At 58.3% G+C, this 14,612-nt stretch overlaps 1 protein-coding gene across 1 annotated transcript in view; it reads left to right on the top strand.

Moving 5' to 3' along the window:
• The window catches only part of ABCA3 (ATP binding cassette subfamily A member 3), a 32,586-nt gene that overhangs the window by 13,752 nt on the left and 4,222 nt on the right, over positions 1-14,612 (top strand). The window contains exons 9-28 of the mRNA XM_042036959.1: positions 511-684; positions 1,285-1,466; positions 2,630-2,776; positions 3,103-3,232; positions 3,974-4,128; positions 4,882-5,037; positions 5,341-5,551; positions 5,836-5,986; positions 6,953-7,051; positions 7,214-7,406; positions 8,228-8,531; positions 9,027-9,300; positions 10,171-10,375; positions 10,811-11,030; positions 11,267-11,425; positions 11,904-12,076; positions 12,364-12,498; positions 12,625-12,819; positions 13,717-13,904; positions 14,069-14,239. Of these exons, the coding sequence (XP_041892893.1) occupies positions 511-684; positions 1,285-1,466; positions 2,630-2,776; positions 3,103-3,232; positions 3,974-4,128; positions 4,882-5,037; positions 5,341-5,551; positions 5,836-5,986; positions 6,953-7,051; positions 7,214-7,406; positions 8,228-8,531; positions 9,027-9,300; positions 10,171-10,375; positions 10,811-11,030; positions 11,267-11,425; positions 11,904-12,076; positions 12,364-12,498; positions 12,625-12,819; positions 13,717-13,904; positions 14,069-14,239 (3,622 nt within the window). The remainder of the gene's footprint in view (positions 1-510; positions 685-1,284; positions 1,467-2,629; positions 2,777-3,102; positions 3,233-3,973; positions 4,129-4,881; positions 5,038-5,340; positions 5,552-5,835; positions 5,987-6,952; positions 7,052-7,213; positions 7,407-8,227; positions 8,532-9,026; positions 9,301-10,170; positions 10,376-10,810; positions 11,031-11,266; positions 11,426-11,903; positions 12,077-12,363; positions 12,499-12,624; positions 12,820-13,716; positions 13,905-14,068; positions 14,240-14,612) is intronic.

Below are 14,612 nucleotides of genomic sequence, written 5' to 3'. Positions count from 1 at the left end.
TCCCAGTGCCAGAGGGCAGGGCTGGATGGGATATTGGGAAGGAATTGTTCCCTATGGGAGTGGGGAGGCCCTGGCACAGGGTGCCCAGAGAAGCTGTGGCTGCACCTGGATCCCTGGCAGTGTCCAAGGCCAGACTGGATGGGGCTTGGAGCAGCCTTGGCCAGTGGAAGGTGTCCCTACCCATGGCAGGGGGTGGGAGAAGGTGGTCTTTAGTGTCCCTTCCAACCCAGACCATGCCCTGGTGTATGACAAGCTCATGTCTTAGGGCCTCATCTGGCTGGCTTGGCCCCAGACTCTGCTCTGGCATGGACAGGGGGCTTCTGCAGCTGCCCACCATGGGGTTGGGGTCAGGCTCCTGCCTTGCTGTGGGATGTGGGCATGTCCTTGTCCTGCCCCCACATAACCATGCTTTGTGCACAAATCTGGCACGTCCCTGCATGGGAAGCTGGTGAGGAATGCTGGGTGGCATCACCGTGACGTTTTCCCTCTCACTTTTCCCTGCCCTGGCAGCAAACGTCGCAGCTGCCGCTGGCGGCTTCCTCTACTTCTTCTCCTACATCCCCTACTTCTTCATCTCGCCCCGCTACGACCTGATGTCCCACAGCCAGAAGCTGGCATCCTGCCTCATCTCCAACGTGGCCATGGCCATGGGGGCGCAGCTCATCGGCATGTTTGAAGGGAAAGGTGAGTAGGGCCGTCTGTTCCTGGGGAGAGGAGCATCCCCTTCCTGTCAGCCTGAGTTTGTGGTGGGGTGGGGCTGGCTTGGTGGAAAGACAGCAGGGAGAAGCACTTTCCTGCTTCGAAGTAGAGCTGATTGCTCCCATAGCAGGGCTCTCCGAACTTGTGCCCGTGCCCCTGGGCTGTGCAGAATGCCATCCTCACTCTAATTACCAAAGGAATTCTGTTCTAATGGACGGGAACCATTGCATTTCCTTCTTCCTTTAATTTCTTCAATTTAAGCAGTCTGCTGTTGCTTCCAGCAGAGCTGTGCATTTACTCAGTGCTGGCAGTAGATCAGTGGCTGTAGTGATGGAGGGGTGATGCTGGAGAAGGGATCATTTCTTCCCAGGCAGTGGCAGAGGATGGCATGGAAGGAGCATGGTGGGGTGGGGAGCCTCGAGGTGTCAGTGCCTCTTTTCCCTCCATCTGCAGAGGGATCCTAGAGCTGTGCAGGTGCTCCTGGTTACAGAGCAGTGAGCTGGCAGAGGGGCTGCTCTCTGCCAGTCCTGGAGAAGATGGTCCTCCTGGGGATGCAGAGGTAGCAGTGCCCCGTGTGCCTTGCAGGGACTGGCATCCAGTGGAGGGACCTCATGAAGCCCATCAGCGTGGATGACAACTTCACCTTGGCCCAGGTGCTGGGGATGCTGCTCCTGGACTCGGTGCTCTATGGCGTGGTGGCCTGGTATGTGGAGGCTGTGTTCCCTGGGGAGTACGGTGTGCCACAGCCCTGGTACTTCTTCCTCACGGTGAGCACTGCTTGCACCCCTTCCCTGGGCTTGAGGGGCATCACTGGGGACGGTCACCACTTCTGTGCTGTGCAGCAGGCCACTCTGATGGGCAAGGGTGGCACCATCTGGCCTCCAAAACCACGGGGTGTGCAGCATGTCCTCACTAAAGGCTGATGCAGCTGTAGGTTTTTACTGTGGATGAAGGTCGTCTTGGCTTTAAATTTCTCTCCCAGCACTTCTGGCGTGCAGGGTGTTGTTTAATGTCTCCAGGCCCAAGCAAAGGCATTGGAGAGAAACCCCAGGTGTGAGCAATCAGATCCAGCTATTTGACACCCCCGAGTGCTGCCATGCAGGCGGGCATGGGTGGCCTGTGTCCCACTGCCAGCCGCCACGTGCCAGGGGTGGGTGACAACTGTCACCCCGTCAGCTGAGCCGCCCTCGCTCTGCCAAGCCAAACACTTGGCATCACCGTCAGCAGCTGCAGCTGCAGTGGGCACTGTGGCTCCATGGCTGCAGAGAGGATATGTTCTATTTGATACTGGAGATGGATCCTTTGTTATTTGATAGAGAGGTTTTTCCTTCTCCCTTCCAAATTCCTCATCCCGGGGTGGTTTCACTCCGGCATCTCACTCCTTGCAGTCAGACCAGGGAAGCAGAGATGCAGCCATTGACAAAAGCTGATTTTGCATCCTGGAGTTGTTGAATTGTTATTCCCATGGGGATTTAAGGTCCCAAACACTTAGTTTCATTCCTAGAGGGCCAGGCCAAAAAAAGGGGCTGTAACTGCAGCAGCTGGACCCCAGGCTGTAATTAGTGTTTGTCAGGGGTTTTGGAGGGAGTGGTCATCCATGGGCTCTCCTGGGCGGGATGAGCTTCTGCCTGAGTGATTTTTTTTCTCAGTGAAATTTTTTCCATGGAGATGAAGATGGGGAGAAGCTGCTGTGTAACCACAGGCAGTCCTGCTGCAAGGGAGAAATGGGGGAAGGCAGGAGGGCAGGAGGAGCTGTTCCATCACGTCAGCCCTGCCTGCTGAAGATGTGCTGGTTGGCAATTCCCAGGCCAAGGAGAGTGGTCTGGGAGATCCTTGGGAGGCATCTGTGGGAGGAGGAGGGTGGCCAAGGCTGGGAAAAAGAGATGGGCTCTGCCTGTGCCTGACTTCTGTCTCTCCCTTCCTCCATCAGCCCTCGTACTGGTGCGGGCGGCCCAGGACTGTTGTGGGGAAAGAGAAAGAGGAGGAGGAGGACCCCGAGAAAGCCCTGAAGAGTCAGTACATTGAGGAGGAACCAGCTGACCTCGTGTCAGGCATCAAAATAAAGCACCTTTCCAAGGTACTGACTGCCCAGCAGGGCACAAACACACCACAGTGTTGGTTTGGTAAAACTCGTTGCCTGCAGGCAGCTTCTGTATCCTCGTGCTGCCCTAGGGCTGGGTATGGCTCTTCCCCAGAGCTGGCTGCATTTTGTGGTGGGATGAAGTGCTGGGTACTTAGAGGTGCAGTGACATCTGTATTTAACTGGTTGACATCTGAATTTACCCTGAATTAGACCTGTTGTCTACTGCTAACGCCCCGTGAGCATCCCGGGCTTTGCCTGCTGCATGGAGCTGAGGCACTTGCCTGAAGTGCAGCACCAGCTCATGGACGTGATCTCCACAGGTCTTCAAAGTGGGAAACAAGACAAAAGAGGCAGTGAAGGACCTGACAGTGAACATGTACGAAGGGCAGATCACCGTCCTGTTGGGACACAATGGTGCTGGGAAGACCACCACCCTGTCCATGCTCACAGGTAGGAGCATCCTGCTGCAGGGACTGATGACTTGACCCTCAAAGAAGAGCCAGACCCTGTCTCTGAGGGTGGGCAGGGTTTTTGATCTTCCTTGGAGCTCAGTTTGCTGAGCTGTTGGTCAGGGGTGCCAGGGTAGTGTGAGAGGGAGATGGAAAGAGCATGGAGGGTCCCTGCTCGGGCCTCCACAAGAATGGGATCAGCCAGTGGGTGAAATGACAGCCAGGTTTTGTGCTGGAGAGCCCTGAAAAGAGACTGGACCTGCTGTAGGATTGCTCTCTGTAGGCTTTGCTGTGATAAGGCAGATAAGGTAGAACAGGTGTTTGTCATTCTTGAGCTGCTGAGCTCCACCATACCTGTTTTGGACACAGTGGCCTTTGATGGTCCTTCCCTGTTCTCTATTGCTCTGAGCTGCTCCTGGCAACTCAGGGGGCTCACGGGACCTTCCTGGAGCTCTGTCCTGGCCGTGACTGGCTCTCTGCACAGCTCAGAACCATGTTTGACCTGCCTGTTCCTCTCCTTTCTGCACTGGCAGGCCCAGTTCCCATCTGTGGGTGCCCTGCAGCCCACCCTGTGGGCAGGAGGAAGCTGTTGTACCCTGGCCTGAGCAGGAGACAGACTTGCTCTGCTTTTTTGGCAGAAAGCTGGTGGGGGGGGGGGGGGATGCTCATCAGGACCTTCCACCTTTCCACTGGCTCTTTGCCACTGGGGTCACCCTGAGGCTCTGTGTCCCGCTCCCCGCAGGGCTGCACTCCCCGACGGGTGGCCAGGCCTACATCAATGGCTACGAGATCTCCCAGGACATGGTCCTGATCCGCCGCAGCCTGGGGCTGTGTCCCCAGCACGATGTCCTCTTTGACAACATGACTGTGGAAGAGCACCTCCACTTCTATGCAGGGGTGAGCCTGGCACTGCGCAGGGGGCAGCCCTGGGGGAGGCACCTGGGCTCCTGAAGGTGGGGAAGTGTAGTGAGATCTATCAGGTGGGTCCAAAAATGATCAGAGGGTGAAGCCCCTCTGCTCTGGAGCCAGGCTGGGAGAGCTGGGGGTGTTCACCTGGAGAGGAGAAGGCTCCAGGGAGAGTGCAGAGCCCCTTCCAAGGCCTAAAGGGGCTCCAGGAGAGCTGGAGAGGGACTGGGGACAAGGGCCTGGAATGACAAGACAACAGGGCTCACTGAGAGAGGGCAGGGCTGGATGGGATATTGGGAAGGAATTGTTCCCTGGGAGGGTGGGCAGGCCCTGGCACAGGGTGCCCAGAGCAGCTGTGGCTGCCCCTGGATCCCTGGCAGTGTCGCAGGCCAGGTTGGACGGGGCAGCCTGGGCTAGTGGAAGGTGTCCCTGCCCATGGCAGGACAGTTGGCCTAGATGATCTGTAAGGTCCCTTCCAACCCAAACCATTCCCATGATAAGCAGAACAGCCCTTGCATCCTCTTCCCACCTCATCTGCAGGCTGGTGGAGGAGTGCAGGGTCTCAGACAGCACCACTCCATGGAACCAACCCTGCCAGCTGTGCTGGGGCTGGGCACAGCTGCAGGGTTGGGCAGGGGTCCATCTCTGCTTCTCCACTCTCCTGTCTGTGTGTGGAGGAGGGAGCGTGGTGGGGTTTGGCAGCCCTGCAGGTGGGCTCATCCCTCCCTTCCCCCTGTCTGGCAGCTGAAGGGATACCCACCCTCCAAGTGTCCTGAGGAGATCAACCACATCCTGAGGATCCTCAACCTGGAGGACAAGCGCCGCTCCCTGACCAAGGCTCTCTCCGGGGGCATGAAGCGCAAGCTGTCCATCGGCATCGCCCTCATCGGGGACTCCAAGGCAGGTGGCTTTGGTGGGCTCACCTCGTACCTGGGGCCAGTGCAGGTCCTTGGGGTGGCTCTGAGGCTGTTCCTCATCTGTGGTGAGCCAGTGGGAGAAGCAAGGACAGCAGGGAACGGGCAGGAGCACCTCCATGAAGGGGACAACTGTGAGGGCCATGCCTTGAGGCTCCGCTGTCTGGCAGCTGCTCCCCAAGATCATTACTGGGAGGCCAAGGCTCCCTCTGGGCCCTGAGGTTGTCCCCTCCTGTGCTGCTGGGCCTCTGCCAGCCCTTTCTGACCTGCACCCATCTCCTGTGTGCAGGTGGTGATGCTGGATGAGCCGACGTCGGGGATGGACCCAGCCTCTCGCAGAGCCACGTGGGATCTCCTGCAGCAGCAGAGGAGCAACAGAACCATCCTGCTGACCACTCACTTCATGGACGAGGCAGACCTGCTGGGGGACCGCATAGCCATCATGGCCAAGGGCGAGCTGCAGTGCTGTGGCTCCTCACTCTTCCTCAAGCGCAAATACGGTACGGGAGCAGCAGCAGCTGTGCTCCACGTCTTCTCCTGGCCAGGGAGGAGCAGGAGGGGGATAGAGAGCAGGAAGGGGGTCCATTGCTCCTTGTCTCATGTCTGGTTGCTCCCCATCCTGCTGTTCAGCCTCTCCTGAGGCCCGTCCCCACATTTGCTCTTTCATCGTGTCCGTGTCCGGCGGAGAGCGGTGCCTGAGCATCCCTCTCTGCTCCAGCCCCCTCCCCAGGCCAGGCTGGGCTGGGACTGACCCTCCTCTCCCTTCTCTTGTGGCTCCCCCCAGGGGCAGGATATCACATGGTGATGGTGAAGGAGCCCTACTGCAACCTGGGGGAGATCTCCCGCCTCATCTGCCAGTACGTGCCCAACGCCACCATGGAGAGCAATGCCGGGGCAGAGCTGTCCTTCATCCTGCCCAAGGAGAGCACACACAGGTAATGGCGTTGTCCCCTGCTGCCCCTCCCTGGGGGGATCCCTTTGTCGTCACACACTGTCTCACAGGCTTGCTGGAAAGGGGAGCTGCTCCCTGCATCAGCGCTGCTCATGGAAAATGGGCTTCAGTTCCTCCTGTGGTGCGGAGGGTGGCACAAATGAGGCAGAATGTTCTGGCTCTGAAATCAAATCTATGGACCCAGAAGGGTGACAGAGCTGATTGTCCCCATCTGCTCTGTTCTCGTGAGACCCCTCCTGCAGTGCTGCCTCCCGGTCTGGAGGTGCCAGCAGGAGGACGTGGAGCTGCTGGAACAAGTGCAGGGAGGCTACAAAGATGGTCCAAGGGCTGGAACCCCTCTGCTCTGGAGCCAGGCTGGGAGAGCTGGGGGTGTTCACCTGGAGAGGAGAAGGCTCCAGGGAGAGCTCAGAGCCCCTTGCAGGGCCTAAAGGGGCTCCAGGAGAGCTGGAGAGGGACTGGGGACAAGGGCTGGAGGGACAGGACACAGGGAATGGCTTCCCAGTGCCAGAGGGCAGGGCTGGATGGGATATTGGGCAGGAATTGTTCCCTGGGAGGGTGGGCAGGCCCTGGCACAGGGTGCCCAGAGCAGCTGTGGCTGCCCCTGGATCCCTGGCAGTGTCCAAGGCCAGGCTGGACATTGGGGCTTGGAGCAGCCTGGGCTAGTGGAAGGTGTCCCTGCCCATGGCAGGGGCTGGAATGGGATGGTCAGTAAGGTTCATTGCAGACTCAAACCCTTCTGTGTTTCCATGATTCTGTGATAGCTGAGGCCAGAACAGCCAGTGGAGCCCAAACTCTGCCCTTGGGGACAGGGGCGTGCTCAGTGCCACAGGCTGCCCTGGGGTTGGATGCAGGACTCCAACTAGCTGCAGGACTGATGCCCAGAGGGTCTTAACCCCTGAGTGCCCCCTCTCACGACTGTCAGTGTCTGACATCTCCCTTCTCTGCCCAGGTTTGAGGCCCTGTTCACAGAGCTGGAGCAGAGGCGGGAGGAGCTGGGCATCGCCAGCTACGGCGCCTCGGTCACCACCATGGAGGAGGTGTTCCTCAGGTAGGTGGAGGGGTGACCAGTGCCCGTGTGCTTTGGTGATGTCCAGCACAGCTCTCCGGGGCACTTGTTGGCATTGGTCTCTTCGGTTTGGTTTCCCCAGCTCAGAAGAGCTGTATCCTGCCTGGATCTCTGTTTCATCACCCGCTTTGCCTCCTGGCACAGGGTTGGGAAGCTCGTGGACTCCAGCATGGATATCCAGGCCATCCAGCTGCCTGCTCTGCAGTACCAGCATGAGAGACGCTCCAACGACTGGGCCATGGATGACTCCAGCAGCCTGAGTGGCATGACGGACATGACAGATGACAGCGGGGCACTCATCACCGAGGACTGCTCCAGCATCAAGCTCAACACTGGGGTGAGTGCTGGGGGGGTCAGGGCAGCAGGAACGGGGAGGGGACATGTGAAGGGGGATTTGAAGTAGGGGTTACCAGGTGGAGCCTTCCCCACGGCTGCTCTTGTTGCATGTGGTTTGGAACATCAAACCGAAAGACCAGGTTGGGTTAGGACAAACAATTTTTAGGGTTGGTAGGGTTGGTCACTTCCATCCTCTTCATGTCAATCTTGGGGTCTGAGTTGCTCTTCAAGGTGTTCCAGGAGATCTAATGTGGTTTTCCATCTGCTGTTGTTCCATCACTTGGAAGGGAGATGAGGAAATCCATCTTCCTTCCCTTGCTCGTGTTCCAGGTCCCTGGCAGCCCTTCATGCCCTGCTGCCTCTGCGCCTGTGATCAATGTCCCTTGTCTTCTCAAGGGCACATCTCAAAGGCAGAGGGGGAGAAGGATGTTGCTGGGTTTGAAAAGCAGAGAAGGTGCTTGCAGGGGCTGGGCTGGGCACTCAGGTGTCTCACCCGGTCACTCTGGCCAGCAGCTGCCCCGCAGTAATCCTGTTTGGGAACCTCAGCTGCTGGGAGGTGGAGGAAGGTAAAGGTCATGGCTAAAGCTGCTTTTAACACCTGAGTCACACCAAGTGACTCCAAGCCATGGAGGTGGATGTGCTGGAGCTGGGCAGCTGCCCTGCTAATCCCTTTATAGGCTTGGCTGGAGAGCAGGCTCTGCTGCGGGCTGGCAGCGTGCATGCAGGATGGGGGTGGTTTGGGGTCATCTTCCCCATCAGCTGCATGGGGTGATGTGTCCACAGCTGGCAGGGCTCACCTTGACCTGGCCTCTCTCCTCGCAGTTCTACCTGTGCTGCCAGCAGTTCTACGCCATGTTCATGAAGCGGGCCATGTACAGCTGGCGCAACTGGAAGATGGTGGCGGCACAGTTCCTCGTGCCTCTGATCTTCACTGCCTTTGCCCTCATCGTGGCCAAGACCTTCCCAGGCCCACGGGACTCGTCCCTGCTGCGGCTGACACTGGAGCCCTACGGCCAGACCATCGTGCCCTTCTCGGTGTCGGGCACCGCGGGCCTGCCGCAGAGGCTGGGGGAGCAGTACGTGGAGCTGCTGGAAGCCCAGCGTCAGTCGCCACTGGAGGTGCTGGGTGAGGGCTCAGGGAGCACCCCTGGAGCAGGTGGTGCCCAGCAGGGTGTCCAGGGGCCACTGGTGTGGGTGGTTTAGGTCCCAGCTGCGGCGTATCTGATGCATTTCCTTCCTGCATGGGAGTGTCCCCTCATTGGCAGGGCCTCTCCTTACCTGAGCAGAGCTGTCTTCTCCATAACCCCATGTTTGTGGCTACTGGAACAGGCTCCCCAGGGAAGTGGTCATGGCCCCAGTGCTCCCAGAGCTCAAGGAGCTTTGGACAATGCTCTCAGGGATGCACGGGGTGGGATTGTTGGGGTGTCCTGTGCAGGGCTGGGAGTTGAACTCGATGATCCTTGTGGGTCCTTTCCAACTCAGGAGATCCTACGGATCTGCATTTCTATGATCAGGACTAGGGTGGGCCACCAGGGCTGAGTCTGCCTGGGCTCCTCTCCAGCTGGCCTCAGTTAGCTCTGGTGTGATGGAGCCCGCCTGTAACAGCGGTGGTGTTTGGCAGGTGGGCTGGAGGAGTACCTCATCTCCCGAGCCTCTGAGGAGGGAGGAGCCTTCAACGAGCACTACATTGCAGCCGCCTCCTTCGAGGGAGCAGGGAACCGCACGCTGGTCACGGCGCTCTTCAACAACCAGGCCTACCACTCCCCAGCCACTGCCCTCATGCTGGCAGACAACGCCGTCCTCAGGGTGCTGGCAGGCCCCAACGCCTCCATCACCGTCACCAACTACCCCCAGCCCCGCAACATCACCGAGAAGGCCAAGGACCAGCTCATGGAGTACGTGTGATGGCACCAGGCTCGCATTCCTGCTGGGGCTCAGGGCTCCCATGGTGCATGTTGGCTTGGTTGTACTGGGGTCAGTGGAGGAGCCAGGCTGAAGCTTCTCAGACTCAAATGTAGCTGTGATTGCACTCAGGAGGTCAGGGGAGCAAAGCTGTGGAGATGACTTACCTGCTGAGCCTGGCAGCTACGTCACCCCAGGCACATCTCAGAGGGTGGCTGTTCCCCTCAAGATACTGGTTGGGGTTACTTTTCCCCGGGTGCTCATAGGAGAGGAGGCCACGTGGCCATGCTCTTCACAAAACCTCCCATCCAGGGCCTCTGAACCTCACCTAGACCAGAGGGGCCATGTGTGGGGCCTTGCCAAGGCTGGGTGGAGGTCTGTGGTGTGCAGGGTGGGCTGTGCCTGCGGGATGATTGTCTCCCTTGAGTGTTTCTTCAGCAAGCCCAGAGTGGGTGTGCTGGCCACAGCTTCCTCAAGAGGGGCAGCAGAGGGGCAGGTGCTGGTCTCTGCTCTCTGTAACCAGAGACAGGACCCCAAGGAACAGCTGGAGCTGTGTCAGGGCAGGCTCAGGCTGGAGATCAGGGAAAGGTTCTTTCCCCAGAGGCTGCTGGGCACTGCCCAGGCTCCCCAGGGAATGGGCATGGCCCCAAGGCTGCCAGAGCTCCAGGAGCGTTTGGACAGCGCTGCCAGGGATGCCCAGGGTGGGGTTGTTGGGGTGTCTGTGCAGGGCCAGGGTGGGACTGGATGATCCCTGTGGCTCCCATCTCACTGAGACTATTCTATGATTCTATGCTGGCCCTGTGTAGCCTCAGCACTGGTTTGCTGAGGTGTCCCTGCCCTAACGTGTCCCCCTGTCCCCACAGAGGCCAGACTGGGTTTGCCATTGCCATCAACCTGCTGTATGGCATGGCCTCGCTCGCCAGCACCTTCGCGCTGCTGCTGGTCAGCGAACGCGCCATCAAGGCCAAGCATGTCCAGTTTGTCAGCGGCGTTTACGTGGTCAACTTCTGGCTTTCTGCTCTGCTCTGGGACATCATCAACTTCCTCATCCCTTGTGCTCTGATGTTGGTGAGTCACCCCTGGCACCCCAATGCCCTCCCCGTTGGTGGGAGCTCTGGGTGCTGCTCCTCTGGGGTACGTGTGGGTGCAGGGAGAAGGACAAGGCCACTGGTGTTGTCTCTGTAGAAAGGACCAGCAAGAAAGCTGTCCCTTGGTCCTGCTGGGAGCTGGACCATGGCCAACCAGCTGGGGCAGTTGCCTCTGGCAGCTGAACACTTGGCTGTTGGGACTAGAAAATGTTAAATCCATGGGATCTTGGAGAGGAATTCCCCAGATCTGCCCTTCTGCATCCCAGTCTGCAGAAAGGGCCTCCCCTGGGGGCAGCCATGGGCTGCTGGTAGCACTCATCCATGAGGGGTTGCTTGGGTCCTGGGCTGCTGGGACAAGGAGACATCACCTGAGGTCAAGCCAAATGTGCCTTCTCCCCACATTGCTGTGCCCCAGGTGATATTCCAAGCCTTCAACGTGCAAGCCTTCACCCAGGACAGCCACCTCGTTGATGTGATGCTGATCTTCCTCCTTTATGGCTGGGCCATCATCCCCCTCATGTACCTCCTCAGCTTCTTCTTCTCAGTGGCAGCCACAGCCTACACCCGTCTCACCATCTTCAACATCCTGTCCGGCACCGCCACCTTCCTCGCCGTCACCATCATGAGCATCCCAGGTGGGTCAGTGCCCTCTGCACCTGCCCAGCCATCACCAAGAAGCTCCAGCCCCCAGGGGGGCTCTCTCACCCCAGGGCTCTTCCCACAATAGCCATAAAACCCTGCAACAGTCCACTCCCACCCATTCTATGTAACAAAATATGTTTGGTTTCCCTCTAAACTTGGCAGTATCAGAGTTTTTTCCTCCCAAACCACCAGTCTCTAATGCATTGATCCACCTGTTCTCCTGTTTCAGAGCTGGGTTTGGTGGACCTCTCCAAAACCCTGGATAAAGTTTTTCTCATCTTACCGAATTACTGCTTGGGCCAGTGCATCAGTGACTTCTACCAGAACTACGAGTTCATTCAGTTCTGCACCTCCTCTGTTGAAGCCATCTTCATCTGCAAGGCCTTCAGTGAGTCTCCATGTCCTCACCTGGCCAGCCCCCACAGCCTGAGGGGAGTTGTGTGGGGTGGATGGTGGAACTGGGCAGATCCATGGGGCCTCTACCTGGGCAGTAGCTCCAGGTACCATTTTAGAGCAGAAACTGGGCAGCATATGAGGACATGCATAGGAAAAAGCTGCTTAACTGGATCACCTTACTCATGATTTGGAGGAAAATGTGGGCTAGGGGAAGTTTCACAGATGTGTAAAGAAATCCCAATCCCAAGATTGGTGTCCTCTGCCTGCCTCAACTGGGAATCTTCTGCCAGATCCCCTCCAGACCCAAATCCTCTTGTGGGAAGCATTGGAAGGAGCTTTGGGCAGGGAGCCAGTGTGGGATGGAGATGAGCCTGGCAAAGCTTTGGGCTCACAGCATCCTCTGGAGTTTATCTGCCCCTCCCCAGAGTGTGACTTGATCCAGGAGTTGATTTTGTTCCATCCCTCCTCAGATATCAGTTATCAGATGAACTACTTTTCCTGGGAGACCCCTGGGATCGGGCGGTACCTGACTTCCTTGGCCGTCCAGGGTTTCTCTTTCCTCTTCCTCCTCTTCCTCATTGAGACAAACCTTCTCTGGAGACTGAGAACTCTGGTCTGTGGCATCTGCAGGCGGCGGAAATGGGTGAGTGAAGCACGAGGGAGGGAGCAGTAACGTGCCCTCCAAACCCAGGCCAGCAGTCCCTGTGAGCTGGAGACAGACTCTCACCACCTCAATCATCTTCCCAGGGAGCATCCCCAGAGCTGGGAGGAGCCAGTCCTGTTAAGGGTACGGATTGGCAAAGGGAGTGAGGCATCCCCAGAGGTGGCTGATGGAAGGGGTGGATCCTGCCAGGGCTGGGGACGCTGGAGGACCCCGTTCATCCCCCAGCAGCCAGGTGACAGCAGAGTGTGTCCTCCCCCTGTGTTTAGGTGGCCCTGCTGAACAGGGTGTCTGTGCTGCCAGAGGACAGGGATGTGGCAGATGAGAGGAAGAAGGTTTTGGAGTCGCCACCAGAACTGCTGTCGTCTCTCAGCAGCCCTCTGGTCATCAAGGAGCTCACCAAGGTGAGGAGAGATGACCTGAGCATCCTGCTGTCATCTGAGCCGTGTCCTCTGGGGGCTGGCAAAGCCACAGCCTGCCTTGCCGTGCCATCGGGCAGTGACACGTGGCTCGTGTGTGGTCTCCTCCAGGTGTACGACAGCCGGGAGTCCCTGCTGGCAGTGGACAGGATCTCCTTGGCCGTCAGCAAGGGGGAATGCTTTGGTCTCCTTGGCTTCAACGGAGCGGGCAAAACCACCACCTTCAAGATGCTGACGGGTGACGAGAGCATCACATCAGGGGACGCCTTTGTGGATGGCCACAGCATTCTGGCCAACATCAAGAAGGTACCCAGGGCTGCAGGGGTGAGGTGGTGTTGCAGACCCGTCCTGTGTTTGGCTGGGCTGAGCCACCCTGCAGGTGCCTCCAGAGGACATGGTTGCAGTTCCAGAGGCAGAGACAACATCCCAGGGACATTGTGTCCTTGGCTGGCTCAGCTCTCCATTATCTGCCATGTGGAAGCAGTCCCCTCTCCACTGGGATTGCAGATGTGATACAGATGGAGTCCAAACCTGGTGAGGGTGGCAAACCCTTCACCAAAGGGTTTACCTCCATAGCTGGAAATGTGGAAAATATTGGAGGATGGTCTCTAAAATGAGTGTTTCAAACCTTTCCAGACCTCTGCTAGGGGTCTTCTTGCTGGGAATTGCCCACTTGCTTTGGAAGAGGAGGAGATGAGCAGGGGTTAGGCTTTCGGTCCAGTCCTGGGATTCCTCCAGCACTGTCCCAGATTTCACAATATTCCGATTTGGAAGGAACCCACAAGGACCATTGAGTCCAACTCTTAAGTGAATGGGGACCCCAGACATAGAGAACATTCCCTGAGAGCATGCCCCAAATTGCTTCCTTCCCTGGAACTGCCTTGTCTCATGCTCTTGTCCCTGGAAGTGACCAGGACATGGGGGAGGTACCATCCCTCCAGCGCTTTCCTTCTCCTGAGAGCCTGGGCCACCCAAAATGCTCCCTCACAGTGAAGAACCAGCTTGGCACAGGCATTATGAGCCCACCCAGTTGCTGCCCAGAGACACATCTGTGTCCATCCCTGTCAGCCCAGCTTCTCCAGGGGGCATTTCCCTCACGGTCTCAGAGCTGCGGCTCAGTTCCCGTCACTCTGAGCAAAACCTCCCAGAGGAGCAGCAAAGCCTGCCCGTGAGCTGATTGCTGTGCCTTCCTCTCGGCCCAAGGTGCAGCAGCGCATCGGGTACTGCCCGCAGTTCGATGCCCTCCTGGAGCACATGACGGGGCGCGAGACGCTGAGCATGTACGCGCGGCTGCGCGGCATCCCCGAGCGCTACATCGGCAGCTGCGTGGAGAACATGCTGCGGGGGCTGCTGCTGGAGCCGCACGCCGACAAGCTCGTCAGGACCTACAGGTGAGAGCAGCCACGGACAAAGTGCTGCCCCTCCTCTCTTGTGATGCTCCCTGTGCTCCTATTGGGTCTCTGTCCCCGTTCCCGCTCCCATTTTCGGCTGCAGGTTGGACTCGATGCTCTTGCGGGTCGTTTGCAACCTTAACGATTCTGTGATTCCTCCGCAGTGGTGGGAACAAGCGGAAGCTGAGTGCTGGCATTGCCCTCATTGGTGGCCCTCCTGTGATCTTCCTGGATGAGCCCTCCACTGGCATGGACCCCGTGGCCCGGCGCTTGCTCTGGGATGCAGTGACACGGACGCGGGAGTGTGGCAAATCCATCATCTTCACCTCCCACAGGTGACACTTGGCTGGGCAGGGCTTGGCACGAGAGATCAGGGAGAGTGGTGGGGTCCAAGGGATGGGACGCACCTCCAGGGCCTGGTGGGTGGGCATGCACAGCCAGTGACTGGCTTTACCCAGATCTCCCTCCTTGAAGAGTCCAGAGAGAAGGGAATACACCTCCAGGCGCTTCCCAGAAGCTTCTGCTTCTGTCCTGGCGCTTACATGCCCAGAGAAGCTGTGGTTGCCCCATCCCTGGAAGTGTTCAAGGGGAGTGCTGGACTGGGCTTGGAGCAGCCTGTTCTAGTGGAAGGTGTCCCTGTTCATGGCAGGGGGTGGATCGAGATGAGCTTTAAGGTTCCTTCCAACCCAAACCATCCTGGGCTTCTCT

The sequence above is a fragment of the Corvus kubaryi genome, unplaced genomic scaffold, assembly GCF_017639235.1.
Source record: "Corvus kubaryi isolate FWS band 111438036 unplaced genomic scaffold, C.kubaryi_AGA036_p1.0 37387, whole genome shotgun sequence".
Lineage (NCBI taxonomy): Eukaryota > Metazoa > Chordata > Aves > Passeriformes > Corvidae > Corvus > Corvus kubaryi.
The sequence above is the reverse complement of the archived record's forward strand: the minus strand, read 5'-3'. Positions and strand labels throughout refer to the sequence as shown.